The sequence below is a fragment of the Rhinolophus sinicus genome, chromosome 17, assembly GCF_057876585.1.
Source record: "Rhinolophus sinicus isolate RSI-liver-muscle chromosome 17, RSI-T2T, whole genome shotgun sequence".
Taxonomy (NCBI): Eukaryota; Metazoa; Chordata; class Mammalia; order Chiroptera; family Rhinolophidae; genus Rhinolophus; species Rhinolophus sinicus.
Genome location: NC_142517.1, coordinates 41,606,212 through 41,630,804, shown reverse-complemented (window position 1 = coordinate 41,630,804; position 24,593 = coordinate 41,606,212). Strand labels below are relative to the sequence as shown.

The following is a 24,593-nucleotide window of genomic DNA, read 5'->3' as shown; positions in this document are numbered from 1 at the left end:
TTATATTATATTATATTATATATTATAAAGGCCCAGTCTTATAGTAAAATAACACAAAGTCTTATATTAATGTTTGCTCCAAAAGATGCATTAGAGCTGATTGTTCGGTTAGGTCTTATTTTCGGGGAAACACGGTAATCAGGGGATAGAGAAATGTGCTGACACCAGAAAACAAGAAGGTAAAACTAATAATGGGACAATTGGCCTATTCTCTATACTAGGTCCGTGTTTGGGGAAAGGGGAAGGACTGCTTTGCGTAAAGAGGCTTAACCCAGAGCACTGTGTAATCTCACACTGAATCCAGGTTTAGACAAATCAGCTTCAGAAGGTATATGAAAGACAATTAGAGACATTTGAATATGAAATAGGTATCAGCTAGTATTGTGTGATTGCTGACAATTTTGTTAGATGTGATAGTATTTTGAGTTCTTAGGAACAAGTTCGTATTTTTGAAATAGTGAATCTGAAGTGTGTAGCAGCGAAGTCACTTTTAAATACATCAACCTATTGAAAGTAAGTCTATAAATATCTCAAACAAGTTCAACACATGGCAACAAGTGTCATTTTAAAGGTTCTGAAAATAAACGTGAAAGAAAAGAAAACAAAGTTGAAAATGGCAACAAAGATGAAGATATGAACAGATGATTTACATTTGTATTTATCATTACATTGTGTAAATTAATTTTAAACTATTATATATTTCTAGTGTAAGGTTTTATAGATTTAACAACTATTAATTATGGTACAGTGGATTCTCTTTCTGCACATCCTTGTCCTATTTTCTTTCTTTAATCATTGTCAGAGCATCGAATCAGTTACTGCTCACACTAGTCAGCTCTACTGTCTGAAGCAGTTTACTGCCAGATGAAAATCAATAGAATCACCCATCATTATTCGAAAGAATATAAGTATTGATTTTGAAATCTCCCATATGCTTGGTTTTGGAAGGCTTCTCCTACTGCCTCGGGCACTTCCTTTCTCTCACAAACAGTATGATGCATCATAAGGTCCCATTTTATCAACTAACGCTACCCTGCAGTCTGATTCATACCATCATTACTCTTGCTTTCTGGTTTCCAATGATTCCTTTTCATTTCCTAGAATAAGCTGTGCTCCCACTTTCTTCAGAGACTGCAGGCATACAGGTTTCTCTGCCTGACTCCTTTTCTGCTTCCTCTTGAACTAAATTCTTACAAACACTTTAGATCAAACACTCAAAGATGGTTTTTCCAGGAAAAAGTTCCTCGATACCCCATTCTAGGTCAGTACTTCCACAGTCCTGGTTGCATTCTGATTGTACTTTACACTATGTCTCAGAGACTTAGCGTAGTTTGTATTTGTAAGTATATTTTTCTGATATGCATTTCCTGTAGACTCCATTTCCTATAGATGAACATCCCTCTGTTATTACTGCTATGTCTGTTACAACTGAAACAGTGCCCAGCACCTAGAATGCGTTAATAAGATTTGCCTGAGGGCCTCTGTGCATTTTGGTGGGTAAGACAGCAAGCTGCAGTGAAACACTGGGCAAGCACAGTTCACTGGTGTCTTCATTGCTACACCCCTGGACATACAGAGATGCTGAATACGTATTTTTGTAAGAATGAATGGGATTGGAGCCTTGTCTGAGTTCTATTTCAGCTACATACCTGCTGTAATCTTGATTTTCACTTCTATGTGTAGTAGTTAATTATCTATAAAATGAGTTTTTAAAGGACGAATTTTAAATACATTTTCAGCACTAAACAAGCTTTAAAACTAGGATATTCAATTATTTACTTTGCTATTACCATTACTACATTGGTGCTAGTAATCCTGAAACAGGGCCCGGTTGAGACCCCCAGGAAAGAGGCTTTGCACTGTTCCTGGCCTCCCCTCTCCCTGCCCTAGAGCTTAAAAATTGAAAAACTCCCTCCTTGCGGTTTGAGCTTGGAATGTTCCCTGTCCAGTTCCTTGCTTTAGATAATTACCCTGAAACTTGTGCTTGCTTATGATCACAGTACCCCTTGCTTATAATCACAATACCCCTTGCTTGCGATCCCAATCTCTATGGCCTAGCATTCTTTCCAGGTTACTGTCATCACTGCTTCTGGGTTGATGACCACATTGGAGAGTCACATCACTTGAGGGAAGACTCCATGCAGACCCCGGGAACCATCACATGGCCTCTGGAAGAATGTCCAGATTTTCCCTTAAATATCCCAGGCTGGTCTGAGAATGTTAAGGCCATTTTTGGAGGTGTTAACCCGCTGCCTTCTCAAACCACCGGTGCTCTGATAAATGCTTATTCTATGGCCCAACTGCTGTGTCGGAGTATTGGCTGAGTGGTGCAGGCAGCACGAGCCCCGGACTCATCTGGCCTCCGGTATCAATAGAATATCCCTCTTAGAACAAATCAACATTATTGGATCAAGCAAATATTTACTAGACAAGTATATATTGCCTTTAATTCTAATCAATATCTCAACAAGGCTTTTGTGGAATTTGACAAGCTAATGTTTTACACTTATAGGGAAGAACAAAGGATAAGAGCAGTCAAGGTATTCTTACAGAAGAATTCAGCAGGGGCCATGAACTACCAAAAAGGAAGGCTTATTTGAAAGACATAAGGCTAAAACAGTATTCTGTTTGTCCACTAAGGGACAAATAGACTGAGAGATAGAAAGGAGAGCCCAGAAACAAACCTATACAGAAACTTGATCTATAGCAGTTGCAGTATGTATTATTGGGGAAGGATGGAATTCTCAATAAATTAGGTAGAAAAATAGAAACTGTATCCTCTACCTGAATCATCATCATCATCATGGTAAATTGAATATTTACATGTTAAAGAAAAAAATTATAAAAAAAATTATGAAGTAGTACAAGAATATTTTCTCAGGATATGAAAGAATGTCTTAAAGCCTGAAAAACACTAAACATAAAGAAATATATTGCTAACCTAGATTACACTGAAATGAAGACCTGAAGAAAAATACAATAAAAAGAGTGAAAAATAAATGTCAAAATCTGGAAGAAGATATTTGCAACACATGTAACTCACAAGTTCATGGACAGAATAAATACATATCTCCTATAAAGATGACAATAAAAAAAAATGACTTTACCTGGAACTTAGAAGATATACACACAAACAAATGCCTAGAAAATCCAAATTGCCAATATGCAAAAGCACTCAAATTCATTGGCAATCTGAGAAAGGCATGCAGTTTAAACCAGAATTATGCAGCATTTACACATATGAGATTGGCAAAATTGAAAAAGAAAAAAAAAGACTAAGTTTGGTAGAGCATTGTATAAAAGAGATTTGTCACACATGGTTTCAAAAATTGAGACTACATAAATTCACTTAGTTTATCAGCACAGAAAATTAACACCACCTGTGTCAACATAACTTTTATTTTTTCCCAGGAGAACTTTATGAAGATAAGGCTTTAAACTAATAAATAACTTCACCGTTTACTTCACGAAATTTCTATGAACCAATATATCCAGACAAATAGCTTGCTCTTCTGTGCAAATACTTCTCCTCTCTGGAAAATACATTGCTTACTTGGATGAATTGCTTGTTTATCAAACAATCCTCTCTATACCATGTCCACCAACCTTAATATATTGTCATAAATTTTTCCCATTAACAATCATTTCTCTGAATTAAATCACTTACCTTAAAACTTAAGCCCCAACACTCAAATCTTCTAAAAATATTTCCTACCAGATACTCCCTCCTGAGCTACTAGTAAGATTCAGTCAAGGAGTTGTTCTCCCTTTGTGAAGCCGCAGTACTCAGCTTTGACTGATCAGGAGATTATTCTGGTGATTTCGGGGGGTTTAGCATTCAACCATCCTAGCAATTTAGTACTACCTAATAAGGCTAAAAATATTCATATCCTATGAGCCAGTAATTCCATTCCTGGGTATATATCCTAGAGCAACTCTTATACATGGAGGCATACAAAAATGTTCTAAATAGTTGTTGAAAACATCCCAAATGCCCATCAACAGTTAAATAATACATAAACAAATTTTGGTATATTTATACAATGGAAAGTTATACAGTAATAAAAATAAACAAACTACAGTTACACCTATCAAAGTGGATGATGAGAGAAATCAGTTTCCCTTTCATTACCAATCAAACTTTATGTTACTATTCTCAAACTTAAAACCCTGCTAACATATCTTTAACACTTGTTCTTCAAAGGCACACACACACACACACACACACACACACACACACACACACACACACCTGAACTAATACTACCACTCTCTGATAATATGCATCTAGATTTCCTATCAGAGATATGTATTTCCTTGTTTGCTCTCCTTCTCTTGGTTTCAAAATACCTATATATTTGGATCCCTTTTCATAAGTATATCTGATATCCCATATTGTTACTCTCTCTCTGCTTTCAAAATATATACGTGTGTCACTTTTCAAATGTATGAGTATATTAGCAGCCACTTGACACTGGTTTACTTTTAAGTAGGGCTGCTCTCCTTTGATGATCCCAAAACTGTTCTGTAAAGGCTGTGGGGTGGTGTATATCTTAGATATACTTATGTATAAAAGAAGATTTGAAAACTCAGTTAAGTTTGAGATGCTGATATGCCTGGTGGTCAATCACCTTTACTTCTATTTGCCTGCAGATCTTAAATAACCAATAAAATCATTATTTCAAATGCTTGAATCTGTGGTATGATGCCCACACAGTAAATCTGGTGGAGCAAATCACAAAAGAATACATACTCTATAATTCTGCTTTTAGAAATTAAAAAAAAATGGGTAAATGTAAACAATGCATTGCTTAAGAACACATATAGAAAAGATGAAACTATAAAGGAATACAATAAAAGGATTCTCAAAAAACTAAACATAATGGTGTATCTCTCTCCTACGATGACGGAGGTTGGAAACCTAGGAAGGGACTGGCATTGTTCTATTTCACTCTTTAATTTTTTTCATCTCCTGTCCCCTTTCAGGTGGTTATAATGATTAGACATACCGAAAATACAAGCATTTCTCTTAGCAGAAATTCCTCCATTGTTTAGCACTGGTTTTACCTTTTCCAAAATACTGATTCTTACTTATGTGTGGATAGAAACATTGTTATAATTGGTAGCAGATTTGGCGGTTGTCTCTAAAACACTATTGCTACTTTCCAATTTGTACTATTTTACAGCAGTCACATATTATGAATAGGATTGACTCCAGTTCCAAGGGAAAGCATGATTATTCTGCATTGATTAGGATAACTATAACTCCTTCACCAAGTGATTAGTTCAACTAAACCAGGCTTAACCCAATCACCACAGCTATTTCCCTGGTCACAGGAATGACACAAATTAAGCATAAGACCAATTCAGAATAATAATATGGGGGTCCATTTTGCTGGGGCTTGATAGAAATCAGCATTAAAACTCTTGTTTTGACAGAACTATGTACAGTATGATTCCAAGGTCTGATAGCAGCATTTTTCTACTATGGAAGAATTCCACTGATTAAAAGTCCAAAGTGAAAAGGGCAGAATTGAGAGGATAACAGGTGAATAGCTCTGGGACTGTTTCAACCATGCCTGGAGTGTGCCTCATCCAGACTTTGCAGTTACATGAGAAAAAATGAATTTTATTTTTATTAAACAACTTTGCATACGGCTCTTTATTAAATAGCAAGCAAAACATCCTAACTGATATACACATTTTTCACTTTTGAGAGAAATGTCTCTAAAATGGTTTACAGTCTTCCTTGCTTTCTTAAATGTCCATAATTATAAGGATCATAATTATTTTTCTTCATGACTTGAAAACATAATTATGATTGTTTGCTATTGTTTTATTTCAGAATACAAAAATATTACTATCTGACCCCCAGTAAATGGTTCCAGGACAGTTTAATTTCAAATATAATTATGTGCTAAATATTAATTTTATAAAGTTAAATAGATTAATAAATAAACCCTAATTGAGTCAAAATAAATATTGCTTTTCTATTACAATAATTTTCAAGTAAAATTTTGTTTGATTTCTTCTAATCTAATTCTTGATCAGTTCCTAAAATTCAATTTAGTATCATGTAACTATTCATATTTTTGGGATACTCTTATTCTATCCTAAAATACAATTTGCTGTGAGCTCTTTAAGGGAGATACTGCAAAATTCAAATGATGACTATAGTAGATGTTAAAAAATACCTGCAATTTTTAATATTTTCTATGTCACTCCAACAATAGCAAAATATACTGGTCTAAAGGTTATAAAAACAAAACAAAACAGTATGACATTTAAACATTTCTGGAAAAGAAGACATGCATACATACATACTTACTGAATTATACATAATTCAGAGATTTCCAAGGAATAATACTGACAGTGATTAGCACTGAAAATCTGTATCATTGATTAGTTCATACCACATAATGTGTGTGTGTGTGGCGGGGGGGTTGGGGGGCGGATGTTGTATTATATTTACCCACAGGGGCAGTGGGTACTGTTCCCGGGACATTCAGGCAGCAGAATCAAAGTGCATTATAACATACTCCAAAAGACTGCCCTGATTTTTCTGCTTTGTTGTGTTATTGTAGACATTTTGTAAATAAGTGGTTACTGCATGGGGTTTTTTGATTTTTTTTTTTTTTTTTAATATGCAGAGGCATTGTTTAAAGAGTACTTTGGAAAGACAATTTGACCTGCCTCCCTGAAGCTAATCTGCTATCCATTGACTACTCTCCCCTTGACTCTGTACTTCTATAGCATTTTGCAAATGATATTATCTGGGAATGGTATGAAAAGACAAAGAATCTCTTGCTCGAAGTGAGAGAAAAAATGCAGAAATTCACATTTAAATTCCCTTTCAACTTATCAAAAGATCCTTGAAATAAGAGGAAGCGCTTACATTTAGAGCACACAAAACTCAGTTATCACCAAAAATGTTCCTTCATGAGATGAGGCTACTGTTTCCTGAATTAAACACGGACTCTTCCTGAAACAAAAGATTGTCATGATCTATGGATGGTGTAGATGCCTGACCACTGCAGTGTACACCTGAAGCTGAAGCTCAATAATATTGTATGTCAACTATAATTCATATATATATATATATATATATATATATATATATATATATATATATATGGTCACGGGATATGGAATACAGCAAAGGGAGTAGAGTCAATGCAATTGTAATAGATAATATATAATGTCAGAAGGGCAATAGATTGGGGAAGGAGGCTTATCACTTTGTGAGTGGTGTCAATGTCTAACTATGACATTGTTTTGTACACCTGAAATTAATTTAAAAAAGAGAAAGATTATCATGTTCTATACAGGTGATCATAGAGCTTCTTATGCTGATTTATATCATTAGTATATTTATATTCTGTAACAAACACATGTTCACATCAGTCTTTTTGTACATATAAAAGAAAAACATATGTTTAGAGAATAACAACCTCTCTACTTATTCGTATCTTAATATGCGGTGATAATTCTTTTAATATGTTGTAGTAAACTAGTTACTGTGATGATTAACATCTCTTTAAAATGGGAGTCAGATTTTGGCAATCTTATATTGTGTAATAATTCACTTTTGAGTAATAAAGACCAAAAAGAAGAGAGACAAACTGATAGTAAAAGGCATGCCTTTAGAATGTATATTGTGCCGTATAATTAAAAACAATAAACCAAACCTCTCTAGGCAAGAGAAAATATAGTCAGCACAAGCTCCAATTTTAGTAAATGGAGATATTGTGTTTAATTATACATTTATGAAGAAAGTACACACCTATAATATTTTCTTTTCAAAGTGTAAGAGGTTGGTTTTAATATCCCATCAGCTCCCTTGAGTAGTTGCAAACAACATTCTTTATTACTAAGTACAATCTCTGCATTGTAAATACATATTTGGGATATTTTCTGGTTTAGCTCATGTCATGAAAACAGAGTGCAGATTTCTACGGAGACATTTTGCATCGAGGAACAATAATTTGATATAGCAGGAAAAAAATTCCAAAGTGTTTTTAACAATAAAAACAAAAGCTTTAAGTATACATCTTCAGAATAACCTCAAATGTACACATACGTAGGTTTAAATAATATAATTACCCTTGCTTTGCTAAATAGAAAACTATACTCTCATATTTTATCCAAACAATATATCAACTTTAGAAATACTTGGAGGACACTCAGATTTGCTCATTCAGATTAGAAATCATAGATGGTTTTTGTAAGCATTTCAAAGACTGAGTCAGAAATCCTATTAGCTCATGAATACAACATGCCTTTGAAATTCAAGAAACTGAATAAAATATATTTGGTCTCTTCCCTTTTTTCTTAATTTATTTATATAAGGCTACTGAGCTATATTTTTAAGCGATAGCTGAGAATGCTATCACAAGAGAAATAAAAAAATATATGCATTTCAGTCTGCCTCTCTGTTATGTAGTTATGAAATGAGTAGGTTGCTTCAAGTTTTCAATTACCAGGCTCTATGAATCTTAATATTATAACAACTAGTACAAACATATTTTAATAGTGACATTTAATAATAATCACAGATTTATATTTCACAAGTCATATATGTTTGACATAATATATTAACAGAACATGACTCTCTTAATCAAAGTGATCCTGGTTAATCATTTCTAAAGGATAACTGACAGCCAACTGCAATTAATATTAACTGAAAGTGTTAAAAACTAGAATTATTAAATATTTTTCATCATGAAGATACCTCCACTAGCCTTTATTCATACCATGGCAAAATTGAGTTAATACTTATAGCTATAAGTAAGGGCAGATATAACTGCATTGCTAGAATACGAACTATAAAGGAATCACTAGCCTTGATTTCTAGGCTTTACACAAATACTGTCTTATTGTGCAATTTAATCTCATTGTGACTCTTTCTCCGCACAGCTAATGGGAATAAATACCACATTATTCCTGCTACTTTCTTTTTTATGTATGGTGATATCCAAATAAATTTAGTAAAAGATCCTTATTATGACATTGGAAAGGAAAGGAAAACAAATGTATATCTATTTAAGAACAGCATTTTTAAGACCTTATATTAATACTAGTTAAAATATATATGCATATCCTATAATATTAAAAAAATCAACAAAAAACATTTTTATTCTTAAGGTGAGGGGGAAAAAAAGAAAGAAAAAAAACAAAAAAAAAAACAATGAAAGGACTAAAACTGCCATTCCTTGAAGAAGCTCTAAAGCAGAATTAGGTAATTTGCTGGTTTCCATGGTAGCACATGTATAAGGTATTTTTTGTTTTACTGGATGCACCATTCATACTCAGAAATGGAAAAACACAATATAGAGCACTTGGGATTCCAGAAGAATAGTACTGTTAATCCAATTATATGGTAAATAATACCTTTCCTCTGCTACCCTAAGAGCTCCATATTCACATCTGATTTTGCAGCCCTTTCTTTCTAAAACATAGCCACAATCTTTTGTTTTGCTTAAAATACAACTTATAAGTCTTCGTTTATTGGAAAAAAATTAACAAGAAAATGCTAATAAAATATATTAAATCCAAAAACATATAAAATAAATACCAGATATTGTGTCTATTAAAAGTAGAACAAAGAAGTGGGTAGCAAGCCATGTGAAGCTTTTTATAGAGAGTAGCAAAGAACTAGGATCAGGCATAAATGAAGAGAAAAATGATTTAAAAATCTGAAATAACTGTTTCCAAATTTATAGTGAATGAGCAGTTGTTTGGGTGAATATATTTCTTTTTTCCAATTAAAAGAAATTGTGGTAAAATACACCTAATATAAAATTAGTAACCTTAACCATTTTTAAGCGTACAGTTCAGTGGTATTAAATACAATCATTATGTGTAACCTTCACCATCATCCATCTGCATTACACTTTTCACCTTTCAACATAAAATCTCTATGCCAATTAAGCAATAACTCCCCATTTCTTCCTCCCCTAGCCCTTGACACCACCATTCTATTTTCCGTTTCCATGATTTTGACTATTCTCAGTACCTGACATATGTGAAATCATACAGTATTTGTTTTTGTGATTGGCATATTTCACTTAGAATGAAGGCCTCAAATTTCATTTATGTTGCAGTATATGTCAGAATCCCCTTCCTTTTTTAGGCTGAACAATATTCCATTGTATGTATATACCACATTTTGCTTATCCACTCATCTATGTATGAACAGTGAGGTTGCTTCCACATTTTCACTATTTGAATAATGCTGCTATCAGCATGGGTGTGCAAATGTCTCTTCAAAATCCCTCAGTTTTATGGGTGTATACTCCAAAATGGAATTGGTCTATTGTATAGTAATTCTATTTTTAATTTTCTAAAGGATTTTACATACATTTTTCCACAGCACCTGTACCATTTTGCATTCCAACAAATGATGCACAAGGGTTTCAATTTCTCCATGTCCTTGCAAACATTTGTTATTTTCTGTTTTGTTTTGATTTTTAATAGTAGCCATTCTGTGTAAGGAGTAAATAGACTTTTGAACGTTTTCTTCTTTTTATAATCTTTTCCTGTAGATTACACGAACCACTCTACCCCAGGTCTTTTGTCATCTCCCTTTTTGCTCTCCCTCCTCTGCATAAATGTTGCCAGGGTAACATCATCTGCTAATCGGTGATGATGAAAATGTTCTATATTCTGTGTTTTCCTCTGTAGTAGCCACTAGCCATATGTTATCACTAAGCATGTGAATTGTGGCTAATGAGTTTGAGGAAATGAAATTCTAATTTCATTTTTTAATTTAACTTAAATCCACCTGTGACTAGTAGTTACTATATCAGATAATAGGTTTCTAGATCCTACTTCTTTCTGAGATCCAACCTCATGTATCGAACTGTCTCTTTGACAAATCTACTTAGATGTCCTATAGCATTCAGAGTTCTACATGTCTAATGTTGAACTCATTGTGACTTTCTCCCAACCCCTAATTTGGTTAATTAAATAATATCAACTTTGCTCAAGATAGAACTGTTGAAATTATTTTTTACTTTCCACTCTGCTTTACGTCCTATACCCAGTAAACCACATATCCTGCCATTTAATCTCAAAAATGTCTCTCAAACATGTCTTTTGTTTTTCAAAATACACATCACCATTTCTTATACACTACCACTGACAACCTTCTCTCTTTAAAGAATTCTCAAAGAATTTTCAACTCATTGACATTAAAATAAAGTTGAAATTTCTTAAATTTCTCAAATGTCATCTCTCTACTAATTTTGCGCATCTCCTAGTTAGAGACAAAGCTCCATCTTCTTCCCTCCCATAACTTGTCCATATTAATATCATCTCTTCTTAGTATGTTATATTAAAATGATTTGCTTACCTGTTTACCTATTCCTGTGTATTAATTGTGTTTGTATTTCAAGTGTTTTTCTTCATCCTTGGCTTATAGTAGGATATCAGAAAGCTTAGATAATTAATAACAACTTATGATGTAAATGTTGAAGATTTAAAAACATAACTAGAAAATTCCTAGGTGGAGAAGGAGAAATAAGCCTATTTCAAAACATAAAGCCATCGTGATTTTTACTCACTTATTAAAGGATTAAGCAGTTAAGATTTATGATGGTATTTTATTCATGTTTAGATTTTGGAGGAATTAGTTAGGTTTTTATGATAATTTAAAAAATGCAATTTTTAAAGGTAACTAGAGAGGATAAGGAAACATCTCCAACATTGATGCTGCATGTGTTGCCCTCTGGCAACTTTGTACTATACCACCTGGCTGACAGTGAAGCCATGATAAATTACACATTTTGGAATCAATATTGAGTCTCATTCATTACTTTCTTTGGTTCTCTGCTTTATATCAAAAAGACAAATGCCAAGATAAGTTTAAACTTTGGAAAAAAATTCTCTTAAAGAACTATAAGATTGCATTGGAAAACTAAAAGGAAAAGGACTCACAGGTCACATTCCATGTATAAGTGTGGTTGATTGATTGATTGATTGATTTTTTAATTCAGAAAAGTACCAATTATACTTGTAAATTATTCACTTTTGAATATTTAGAAATTGCAATTTAATTCGACATAAATCATGTTTGTGATCTATAATAAAAGGTCTAGAACATAAAGTTACTAACCTGGAAAGAATGATGGATTGCATTGCATGAATAAATATTTACATTAGATGTATATATTGCACTTATTTAATTAGATAACATAAAATATAGCATGATAGTGTGATGGTGTATATCCATTTCAAACTTTTATTCGGAGAAATAAAAAAAAGTAATTCTTCTAATTTATTGAAATATTTTAGTATTGGTGTAATACCAATTACTTCTGATTTATTGAAAATGTTTTAGTACTGGTGTAATACCAATAATATTTATGGTTTGTCATTTTACAAAGTGCCTTTCATATTTCATAACATTTTTTACTAAATGACAGTGGCAGAATTTATACCTAGGTGGGTCTTGTTATTCAAAGTCCAGTGTTATTTCATAATATCACAATGCTATGTGACATAGGAATGTACTAAACATGCGATACACTGTGATAATACCACAGTTATCCTTATTGAAACAAAATGCTCAAAAGACCTTAATCCTTCACAAATTAAATTGTATGCTCCAATTGTACACACTAATTTATCAGTGTGTTTTCAACATTTAATTAATTGGTTTAGTTGTGTGCTTTCATGTCTAAGATTTTTTTTTTTTTTTCTTTAAAGTGAAAACAGAATTTCTTTAAAGTGAAAACAGAATTCAGAAAATGCAGGTAAGGACTTACTTTGAAGACTTTAGCACTAGTACTTTTGTACTGTGTTAACAATTATACTCAATTAAACATATTGCATTTCTAGAGAAAATGTATACATTATCTTTTCAATCTCACAGAATCTTGGTAAGGAAAGCCATTATGAGTATACTCCTTTTTGATGTAGAAAATGAAATGAATTTCTACTAAGTAATAAAACAAGTTGGTAGTCAAGATAGACCTGAAATTCATGCTCCATATTTCTTAATATATACTCTATTCGACGCCTCTATGTTTACACGTTTATTTTGTTCTTGATCAAAGAAAATTTGACTTTAAAACACTCAATCTATTAAATATTTTATGGTTCCAAAAGTTCTACTTTTGGTGAAATAAGATTAAACTCTGAAGCACAATATTTTCCCTTGGCCTTTGTCTGCAAATGAGTGGTGATCAAAGGTAAAATGATTACTGGGATAACAGAATCGACTTTGGGTAATTGTAAGTGGTCATAAAAAATGTCACTGAACTCTTGCTCCTGCTCTTAAGTAGGTTTTATTTTTTCATAGACATAGAATTCTTCCAACACCCATTTAATATATATTATACATATACACACATATATATATAACATATATTAAACTATATATTATATACCGTGTTTCCCAGAAAATAAGACCTAGCCGGACCATCAGCTCTAATGCATTTTTTGGAGCAAAAATTAATATAAGACCCGGTCTTATTTTAATATAATATTAAGACCCGATGTAATATAATATAATATAATATAATATAATATAATATAATATAATATCGGGTCTTATATTAATTTTTGCTCCAAAAGACGCAGTAAAGCTGATGGTCCAGGTAAGTCTTATTTTCAGACCTACTTATATATATAATGGTATCTCTCGCTATATATATATATCCAATGGATATATATAAAGATATCCATTGATGGATAATAATACATATAGATATAATATATATAGCCTATATATAGACACATTTATCCATATGTATATAGATATATGTATTCATTCAAATAGATATATTGATCTACCTATCTATCTACCACTCTATCATCTCTCCAAGTATAAAAATGCCACTGAAATTTTGAACACCAAGGAGTTATTTTCCAGAGTCCCTTCTATCTTGCTACATCCAAATAATAAAAGAAAATCAAAGGATGGAGCTATTGAAAACTAAATCAAGGGCCTGGAATAGATTAGAAAGTAAAGTGTTATAAATGTTGTTAAGATTTAGCTATTTTGAGCTGAAGGGATTTTAAGTAAAATGTGGTCCAAACTCCTCTTATTTCAAAAGTTCAGAATAAAGCCACACAGCTCTTCAATGTCAGGGATAGACCTAGGATTCTAGTCTTTGTCTTTTGAGTTCACTCTATTGCCATTCTTTGAGTTCAGTTCCTTATACTACATTTCCTGTGTCTAAAGAAGAAAACCAGCCTTGTAAAATTTCTCTAAGATTTAATAATGATTCAATATTTCAAGTAAGCATTTATAAATATAGATTATTTTAAATGTTCTGAAATGCTAATATTCTCTACAAACGTTATCCTGAAAAGGCACGTTATGACAGGTTAAACAAATATTTGATAAATGTAAGGTTAAACAAACAGCTGGTAAATGTAAAAATTCATATGACATCAGACATTAAATTTATTTGCTCTGTGTTGCAGAATTTAATATCCTCCATATGATAAACTTATAGCTAAGGATATACAGTAAAAATATGCATGACAATCATAGAGTAATAATATTTATTATGCATGCAGTCACATTTTTTATTAAAGAAAGGAGCTCTTTTTTTAACTCAAACAACCAAGTGACTTAAATACTGAAATAAAACTTTGAAGATACAGAAATTCAAAGACTCATTTTATATTTCCCTTAATCAAAAATGAAGAGGTATGCTTGAGAATATACTGCAAATCTACTTTCAGATTAAGATAAAAAAGCTAGTTGTTATATTAAGGATCGATTTTGTATAGGGATCTTCAATTACTGGTATGTGATCTTGATTGCATTGCTTATCATCTTTACTGCTCAGTAAAATAATAGGAGATACTTAAAATCCTTTCTAGTATAGTCTACAAATAAACATATATAGATTTTCCTCAATTGGTTACTTTACTTTCCTCCATCTACCAACAAAAGGGAACACAAATTTCCCCACACTCATGAATGCATTCCTCTCCTACCTTGGTAATGGTTTCATGAAGGCTGAAAAAGGGATCCATTTCTTCAATTTTCGTTGCATGGTTAGGGAAAAGAGCCTCAGAGAGAAAACTTGGACCCTGTGGAAAATCAGAATAGAAACATTTAAAACTCTTCATTGATTTTGTCTTTCAAGTGCTTATGGGATTTTCTTTAAAAATTCAAAAGAACTCTAAATTGCTTTAAGGTTTCCGATGATTGTTGGACTTCATTATACTTATCTAATTATCAATTACATTATATTTATAAATTAAATTGAGTAGAATTCTATAACTCTTGACATCATTTGTAGTATTTATAAAATAATGTTTTCTTACTTAGAAGAGATAATTCCTTGATCCCCTACCCTTTTTTTAATGATTACTTACACGTAGAGTAAGATACCTTGACTATAAAACCCATATCTGAAACCTCTTCTCTATTTTATATACCAAAATCCATGTTTTCAGGCTAGTGGAATGGAATGCTTTTGGTAAACATGATTGCCGACTAGAAAAGCCTAGGTAAAATGTGTATGGTATTTTAAATATTGCAAACTAACTTCAAAACAATAGTAAGATATATTTTGGCTAGGAGAGTATCACATCTTTTCATTCTACTAATACAAAGGTAACATGTTATAGCAAAACCTTAGTTAGCATGGTTGAAATGAAAGATACTGGAATTAGGCATTTTGTACTGGCAAGTGTAGACAAATTTCAGGATGCAAGAAGACATGGGATGCTAATAATATTTTTATCTGCAGTGGTCTGAATATTTATACCACCCCACCCCCAATTCATATGTTGAAATCCTAATCTCCAATGAATGGCATTAGGAGATGAGCCTTTAAAAGAAGGTGATTAGGTCATGAGCACTTCATCCTCATGGATTCATTAGGGCCCCCTATAAAACAAGCCCCACAAAGCTCCCTACCCCCTTCCTCCATGTGAGGATACAACAAGAAGTCTGCAACTTGGTAGACGGCCCTCACCTGACTGTGCAGGCACCTGGATCTTGGACTTCCAGCCTTCAGAACTGTGAGATATAAATTTCTATTTTTTATAAAATACTCTGCGATATTTTGTTATAGCAGCTCTAATAGACTAAGACATGATTTAAAACAATACTCTGTAAGTATCAGCATTATTAGCATTCTGTGAAATGATTATTATTTACCACACAAGTATAGCTTTTACTTGAAAACCTGAAGTAACTAGGATGATTTGTCTAGAAAATAGAAAACTTGAGATAGGGTATATGAATCTATGTAGATGATTAATGGACAGATACATACATACATATATACATGCAAACATACATAGATACATAGATATATAATCTTTCTGAAAGCTAACATGGAAAAGACTGAACCCAGTCTACACCAACAATGATCACACTAGGGTAACAGATTTAAGCTGAATTTTATCAGAACTATTTATTAGAGCAATCCAACAGCAGAACAGAGTACTTTGGGATACATTGATTGTGGAAAAGAAAGTAAGACGATGTAGTTGATAGATTCTGAAGTCAACCAGATCAGAACTGAAATCAACATAATTGCAATTCCCTCTACATTAAACAATTCTGTGATCAGGCATACTCTTCACTCCCTATTTTGAGCAAAACAGCAATCGAACAAAAATAATTCAGTTGTTTGGTCCAGCTGTATGCTCTGGCATATACCCACTTTTGGATGATAAGACTACAAATCAACCAAACAGCTGACCTATCAAGGTAACAGCTTATTTACCAAAACTTGTTTTATGTTCCTCTCCTCATTTTGTCTGGCAATCTAAACTAATTTGTTAGAAACTCTGCCCAGCCCAAACCAGTACTTCACTTTGTAAGACTTACCATAAAAGCTAGTCAAAAGATTGGAACAGATTCCCTGGCATAGCCCTCAAAGGGAACCGACCTTGATAACACCTTGAACCATCCAGACAATAAATTTCCGTTGCATAAATCTCTCAATCTGTGTGCTTTGTTGTGGAAGCCTAGTAAACTAACACACTCAGTCAAAGTGGTGTTCTTCCTTACTCCAATAGGTCTTTAAATAAAACTTAATTTTGTTTAGCAACAGGGTTTTGGAAGTATTTTGGACAGTCAACATAGAAACAGGTTAAAATTTTGGTCTTGCCACTTAACAATTGTGCCATCTTAAACATCTTAATCTCCAAAGGATTAGTTACCAGATCTAAGACATTTGGAGAACAACCTAATTCACAGACATGTTGTGAGCTGTCCAATGTCTGCCACAAAGGAGACACAATGGTAATGGCATTGATGATGTTGTTAAAAACAATAAGTATCATAATGATGATGGTTAGGGTGGTAGTGACAGGATGGTGATTACCATAGGATGTTGAACTAAAGGAAATCCAAAAGCTTTATTTATGATCCTATGAGAAAGAGTGTACAGGTTGCATTTAGATCGATTTATTTTTCCAAATGGAGATATCTTTGAATCGACTTCAGGTAAAGTATGACATGGATAATTCGTGGTGCTCATTTCTAGTTAATAATTAAGCTTAAAGTTCTTAAAAAGTTTGCATCACAAATAATTTGAAACAAACTCCTTGGATAATTTCATCTTACTGGTTTACTTAGCAAATCAAAACTTCATAAATAGTGCAAAGGTAAAATGTCAGCCAGCCTCAAATTATTAGGTTGGTGCAAAAGTAATTGCGGTTTAAAAGGCTAAAAATTGCAAACACTGCAATTACTTTTGCACCAATCTAATGATCGCATAAGAACATAAATTGGAAGTTATAATCAATGAGGTTTTTATTGAACTTTCAATTATTCAGTAGCAGAACATATTAAATTATCCATATGTGCCTTATTCTCCAATGTAATCCCCTTCTTTCTCTTATTCCTTCAGCTCTCTCTTGCCATGTCATTCTTTGTTTCTAGTACCTTGTTTATTTAATCACTTAAAAAGTACCCATTTAACAATTACCAAATGCTGTGTGCTGCATGCTCTAAATGCAACATGGTTCTTAATCTCAGGGAGTTAAATCTAATGGGGCTTAGACACATAATATATCAAACACTATTAATACACTACCATTCTTTTTCACATATACATAAATATAATAATCATAATTCATAAACAGGTATTTATATATCCTGACTTTTAAATAATGAAAAGATTAAAAAGAAGGATATATGCTTTGTAAACGTTTCTACTGCTATTACATTACTCTGAGTGATGGCTGCTTAATAATAGCTCTGCTCTGCAGCTGAAGAACAGGAAATAAAGCACCATTAACCATATTGAAAGTGCTTTGGTTTAGAACAATTCATTGATAGATTGAAACCAAGTATCCTTGAGTAAATTAAGATATTAAAAATAATACTGTTTGTCTGCCAGTTGGAGATCACAGTAAGACTATTTAGAAGACATACTGATAAGAAAAGTCTATTTAGGATCTAGTCGAAAATTCAGTTTGTCTCCCTAGTACCTAGTTTACTTGTGTTTCATGTAAAATTTAACAGTATTTAGCATACCTTCCTTCTTTGAAGTTTTTTTGCCTAATATCCATGATTTCACTCAGCTGCTTCTCCATTTATATATTATTCTCTACCTGTAACTGGTTTTTCTTTTCCTTTTTGAAGCTTCCTATAGTTTCTAGATTGCTTATCCTCGTTTTTCTCCTAGTCATAGGCTCTCTAGGTGGTTTTATCTACTTTTCTGGCCTTAACTACCAACTTCAGATTGATTGCTCTCAAGTATTTATTTCTAGCCCTGATCCATGTTTTTTGTTCATCATTTCTGTTTGTCTATGAGATCCTCCAGATACATCAACTTATATTCCAAATCTTGATTATATGTCCCCCTTGTTACCTTCATTTCTTAACTTGGATAATAACATAATACCTATATTTTGCCCAAATGTGGAATCTTAGGCCATTCTTGACTCCAATGTCTCTCATCTTGAGTCCCACAGAACTGTATTAGCAATTTCCTTCTAATTTATATATTTAGACAATTCTCTACAAGTTCTTATCCATTGCCCTAGTCCAGTTACTTATTACCTTTGCCCAATTGTTCCTACTGTCTATAGACCAAAGTCCAACCTCCTTAGTGTGGCATTTCACAAACAAGTCCTAACCTATCTTATCTCTTTCACCTTTAAACAGTTATTTCTTTCTCATAAAGTCATTTAAACCATTTCCATCTAGCTTCTGCTTATATCATAGAAGGCTATTCACTAAACTCTGAATCTGTACATAGTTTTACTATCTCTGTCCCTTTATTTTTGCCATTTTGTCTGCTGCCTGGAATGTTCTTCCTCCATCTGTTTCCCAGTCTTCTTTCTATAATTACTTTCCTTTATCCTCAACAACTCATTTGTTTATTGTTCTCTTGTCAATGTTTCTGTATCACTTTATATTTACTTTTGGTCATAATTTATTAGACAACATTTTTGTTATATTTCTGTTTTTCTTATTATGTCCTGAACCTTTTAAGACTTGGGATCATTTTGTTATTAAAATAGTCTAAAATTGTCAGACAACCTTGAGGAGGTCATTCATCTCTCTGTCTTAGTATCATCATCCATAAAGTTGAAGTACAAATATCAATGTCCTTCTCACTTCAGAGAGTTCATGTCAGGATCAATCAAAGAAATAACACATGTAAAAGTGCTCAGTAAGGAGGAAAGGACTACACTAATACTGGATGGTGTTTGATTTGTATCACACTTGCCTGGAATTGCTTTCCTGTGTAACCAAGAGCTATAGTTTTACAATTTAAATTGCTAGAAATATGTATTTGTACACTGAATTCTATGTGTTATTTCTCTTTTAAAATCTACAACTGTTAAAACAAAGTTTGAAAACCACTGTTGTAGATGACAGGAAGACCTTGGGGGGTTTTGAATAGATCCAGTGATATTTTCAAGTATGTATTAGGATAGCACACACTGACACATATGCAAGGATAAATTTAAAAGAGACATCATGAGAAACAGAATGTTTAGACAGAAGGCTATTGCAATAATACAGTAAGAAAGAGTGAGAGATTAAACCAGTACTGTAGTAGTAGAAATCCCTGTTTTCCTGAAAATAAGACCTAGGTGGACAATCAGCTCTAATGTGTCTTTTGGAGAAAAATTAATATAAGACCTGGCATTATATTGTATTGTATATATTATATTATATTATATTATATTATATTATATTATATTATATTATATTATATTATATTATTATATTATATTATATTATATTATATTATATTATATTATACCTGGTCTTATATAATAGTAAAATAAGACTGGTTCTTATATTAATTTTTGCTCCAAAAGACGCATTAGAGCCGATTGTCCGACTAGGTCTTATTTTTTGGGGAAAAAAGTATATAGGAGGAGATGAGTTTGATAAATGTTTGAGACAACATTAATAATTAATTGGATGTGAAAGTCTTAAAAAGGAGTTAAGATTGCAACTATTTCTAGATTTGATAAACTGAGTGGATACACATTTCATTAACTTAGAAAATGTAGAAACTCATGAAGGTTTAGGACAGAAAATAAATTAAGCTTTAAACATTTGAGGTGAGGTGTTTGTGGGACATTTGCATGAAGTTTTCCCAGAAGATGAGTGACTATACTGTTTAAGACTGATTAGGTTGAAGACCTAATTCTGGGCTGGAGGTATAACAATAATTTGAGAAGCATGTAGATGGTAGGTAAAATGTGAAGGGGACCATATGTAGACTTAGAAGTGTATTGTAGGTAATACAGCTCTCAGAGGGACAGAAAGCTCTCTAAATGGCACTGCTATTTAAGGAGTAGAAGTATCAAAACAAAACCCATAAAGACATTATAGATGGGAGCATCAGAGAAACGTAAAGAGAACCATGTGAGTGTGATTTGATTTCATCGGAGTCAAAAAGGTAGAGAATATCTGGGAATGAGTAATACATGCTTCAAAAGATGTAAAGAAACGCACTAACATGGAAACTACCCATTGGAAATAGTATTTCAGAGACTCCTGGTATCTTTTTGTCAGAGGGGTTTATGTAGATTCTTGAGCACAAGAGACAGAATGCAATCAGTTAAGGGGTACATGTGAGGAGAAGTGAAATGTCAGTTATGAACTATATTATTCTGTCTAGAGATCAAAATTATGATGAAAAGTTAGAAAAACTAAACGCTTGCAGAAAAATGAAAGAATCAAGGAAAAGTTTATTTGTGTGTTAGATATGACGGGTAATAGATACAGTTGTAATGTGAGAGAAAGCATCCAGAAGATTTAAAACAAAAAGAATTTAAAAATACAGGACAATTTGGGGAAAATAAATGGATCATAACTCAGTCAAGTTCACAATACGTAGTTTATGTAGGCTTCGTGGGCATTGAACTAGTCAAAAACATTCTGCACAGGCCTGTGCTACATAGTTGTGCACCCAGTGTTCATGCCCTGAGACTCGAAGGGAGACTCATTCCTAGTCTCATCCAACTTCTGGTGGCTCCAAGCATTTCTGGATTGTGCTACATGACTCATACCTCTGCCTCTGTTTTTGCATGCCCTCGTCTTCCGTGTCTTCTGTTATTGAGATAGTTATTAAATTTAGGATCCTCCCAGGTATTCCAGGATGGTTTTACGTCAAATCCATACTTTAATTACAGCTGCAAAGACCCTTTTTCTACATATGGTCACCTTTACAGTTTCCAGGGGACATATCTTTTGGGGGTCCATCATTCAATACTATGCAATCCCCATGTCTTCAAAGAGTATTCTATAGTAAAGCCTAGAAAGGTTGTTTCTAACAACAGACATCAAGATTTCAATTACAATTCAGACTTGATTCTTGCTTCCCTTTTTAAAAATTAACTATAACATTGAAGAATTTTCCGTTTGTAAAAGAACATTTACTTGAGGCGCGTGTGCACGCACACACACATGCACACACAAAGCTGTTCTAATTAAGTAGTTGTGGATTAGCTACAAATTAAAGGTGTTTTCTAGTTTGGGAAAGTATTTACATTGGTATTTAATTGTCAAACCTATTTATCTTAAGATTTGTGTATTTTATTGTGTATAAATTATATCTTAAAGGAAAACAATCTTCCTAGATAAGGGACATTATTATCATTTCATAGAGATTTTTCTTGTCCTTTTAGTGTGAGTTTTGGTAAGTTCCTTTACAAATTTATTCAATGTTTTAAAGTTTTCTACATTGCTTTAACTAACATACATTGCTTTAGAACATCCATGACTATTTAAGACCAGTAAAGTGGTGTTATTATTACCCTCACTTTATGGAGGAATAGACTAAGATTCAGAGACATTAAATGACTAGATTCTGCTAGTAAGTGGTATAACCTGGATGAAAATTCAGATCTTCACCTCTAATCTGCTGCTACTGACATTTCATAGCCCTGCATCTCAAATGCTCAGATCAAGAGAGACTGGTGGTCAGTCCTAGATAACACACAGGACATGATCAAAATAGCAAGACAAAAATAATAAGTGTTCAAGTTTGTGAAACTAAACTGAATACAATAAGGATTGTTTTATGGTTTAAAAATCCATGATAAAGATTTGCACATAAATCACTGATTGATGACTCATTTTGTGGTAGTTGTTGAATAAACAGAGTCATAGACAAATTCTTTCAGTTCCATTTCTGGTCTCTACACTTATCCAAATTAAGCTAAATGAGTATTATATATATGTGGTTTTTATTAATGAAATCAATGAAGTCCTTCTCAGTATCCACAGGAAAGGGAAGTAAATATAGATAATCTCAAAGAATAACATTTTATAAATTTAACAAGTGTTAATTACTAAATAATGTCAGAAAATTTCAAGGATTTATAAAATGAATGCATTATCCATAATATCCTCATATTTAATTCTCCTGAAACTGCAAATGAACATAAAAGCTGAAAGCTTTGGTATGCAGGAGGAATATTAAAAAATTAAAACAAAGTCTATCTAGCATTGTGAGTTCAATAATAATGATTTGTATAGGTATCATTTACTGAATGTCTACTATGTACTATACCGTCAGGAAGTGAATATTTATATATTTCTGCATGGTTAGGATTTTCTGAGCAAATTTGTATTAAATATCACCTTTGAAGTTATATAATGACTGAATATATAGTTATAGAAACCTGGAGATATTTATCTCTCTGGAGGTATGTGTTTATTTGAAAGAGGCATAAAACCCATAACCCTGGAAACATAACTTTATACTACATTCAGAACATTACATAAATAACCATTGAAATCCAAAGGATAAGAATCCCAGACCTTCCCCTTCTTTTTCCAAGGAGAACTTGTTTACCTTAGGGAAATTGTGTTTCTCCCCTTTCTTAGAAGGGGAAGGGACTGATGGGTGTATAAACTCTCAGATTCCTATTTTCAGGATTCCTGTACTTTGTTACAGCATACAGGTCTGTCTGCCTGGCTCTTACTGCCTCATACCGTAAGTAGAAGAAAATGAATGTAGGGAACCAATGAGGTTATTGCTCTAAATAATAACTTTGATCTCTACTCAAGAAACGTCATATTTGCATTCAGGATAATGTAAATAAATATAGATAATAAAAACAGATTGCTACTAGGTGCTTTAACAATAGTAACAATTATAGTAATGTTCTTATTAACATAAGTAAATATAATAAATGTATAAAATTAAATACAATAATAGTTAATTTTAAAATACCAATATTAATTGAATGTTTATATATTTGAACATGCAATATTACTTATATTAAAACAGAAATGCATTTATATTATATAGAAAGATATATTATTTATAAAATAAATATACAATACATATTTGTCTATAACAAATAATGATAATGAATCCTATAATATTTACATATAATAAATACATAAGATTTATACATATTATTGAACGTTTAACAATATTTATTAAATACTTGGTGTCTGGCTAGTTACCTAAATTCCTGTGCCTCAGCTTTCTCATCTGCAAAATTAGTACAATAATTTTACCACTCATAAAATCATTGTAAGGATTTAATAAATTAATATACGTAAAACTTTTACAATAATGTCCAGAACTGTTAATCCATATAGCAAATATGTCACAAAGGTATTATTGTCCTTGATTTGCTGATGAAGGAAACTGAAGATCAGAAGGATGAAGAAATTTATCTAAGGAAACACATTTACTCATTTGCAGTGTTTTAATCTAAGCATATGACTCACTCACTCTCATTTAATCTCTTGATCTTTAAAAGTCAGTCCAAAGTGGTGCTGTAGTCTAGCCCACAACAAAATGAAACATATAATATGAAGAAATTTAACTTTTTTCATAAAATTAACTAATTCCAATTAAAGAGCTGTACTTTTGTATAAAATTGTGTTCTTTCAACTGTCTTTTAATATTAAAATGTTTTGTGAAATGAGTTGAAATAGCAGTTTTTGGTTTTTATTTGTTTTGTCTTAACTTACTTACATGGTCAATTTAAAGTAGGCACTCTATGTTAGTCTTAGCATTTTTATTTTATGTTTCATGTCATTTGTCCTCAAAAATTTTAACATCTGAGAAACATTGACTAAATCCTTTAGGTTCTTTCATCGTTCCAGTTTTAGAGATAAAAATATTGATTTTTTCACTGTATTCAAGTTTTCCATGTTTGCCTACCTTGTG

The 24,593-nt window shown here is 32.4% G+C and overlaps 1 protein-coding gene across 3 annotated transcripts in view; it reads right to left on the bottom strand.

The window, feature by feature from the left end:
- Positions 1-24,593, bottom strand: part of NAALADL2 (N-acetylated alpha-linked acidic dipeptidase like 2) — a 1,226,521-nt gene that overhangs the window by 139,791 nt on the left and 1,062,137 nt on the right. For all 3 annotated transcript variants that reach the window (XM_074328105.2, XM_074328114.2, XM_074328092.2), the window contains one exon: positions 14,956-15,051. In XM_074328105.2, coding sequence (XP_074184206.2) covers positions 14,956-15,051 — 96 coding nt within the window. The remainder of the gene's footprint in view (positions 1-14,955; positions 15,052-24,593) is intronic.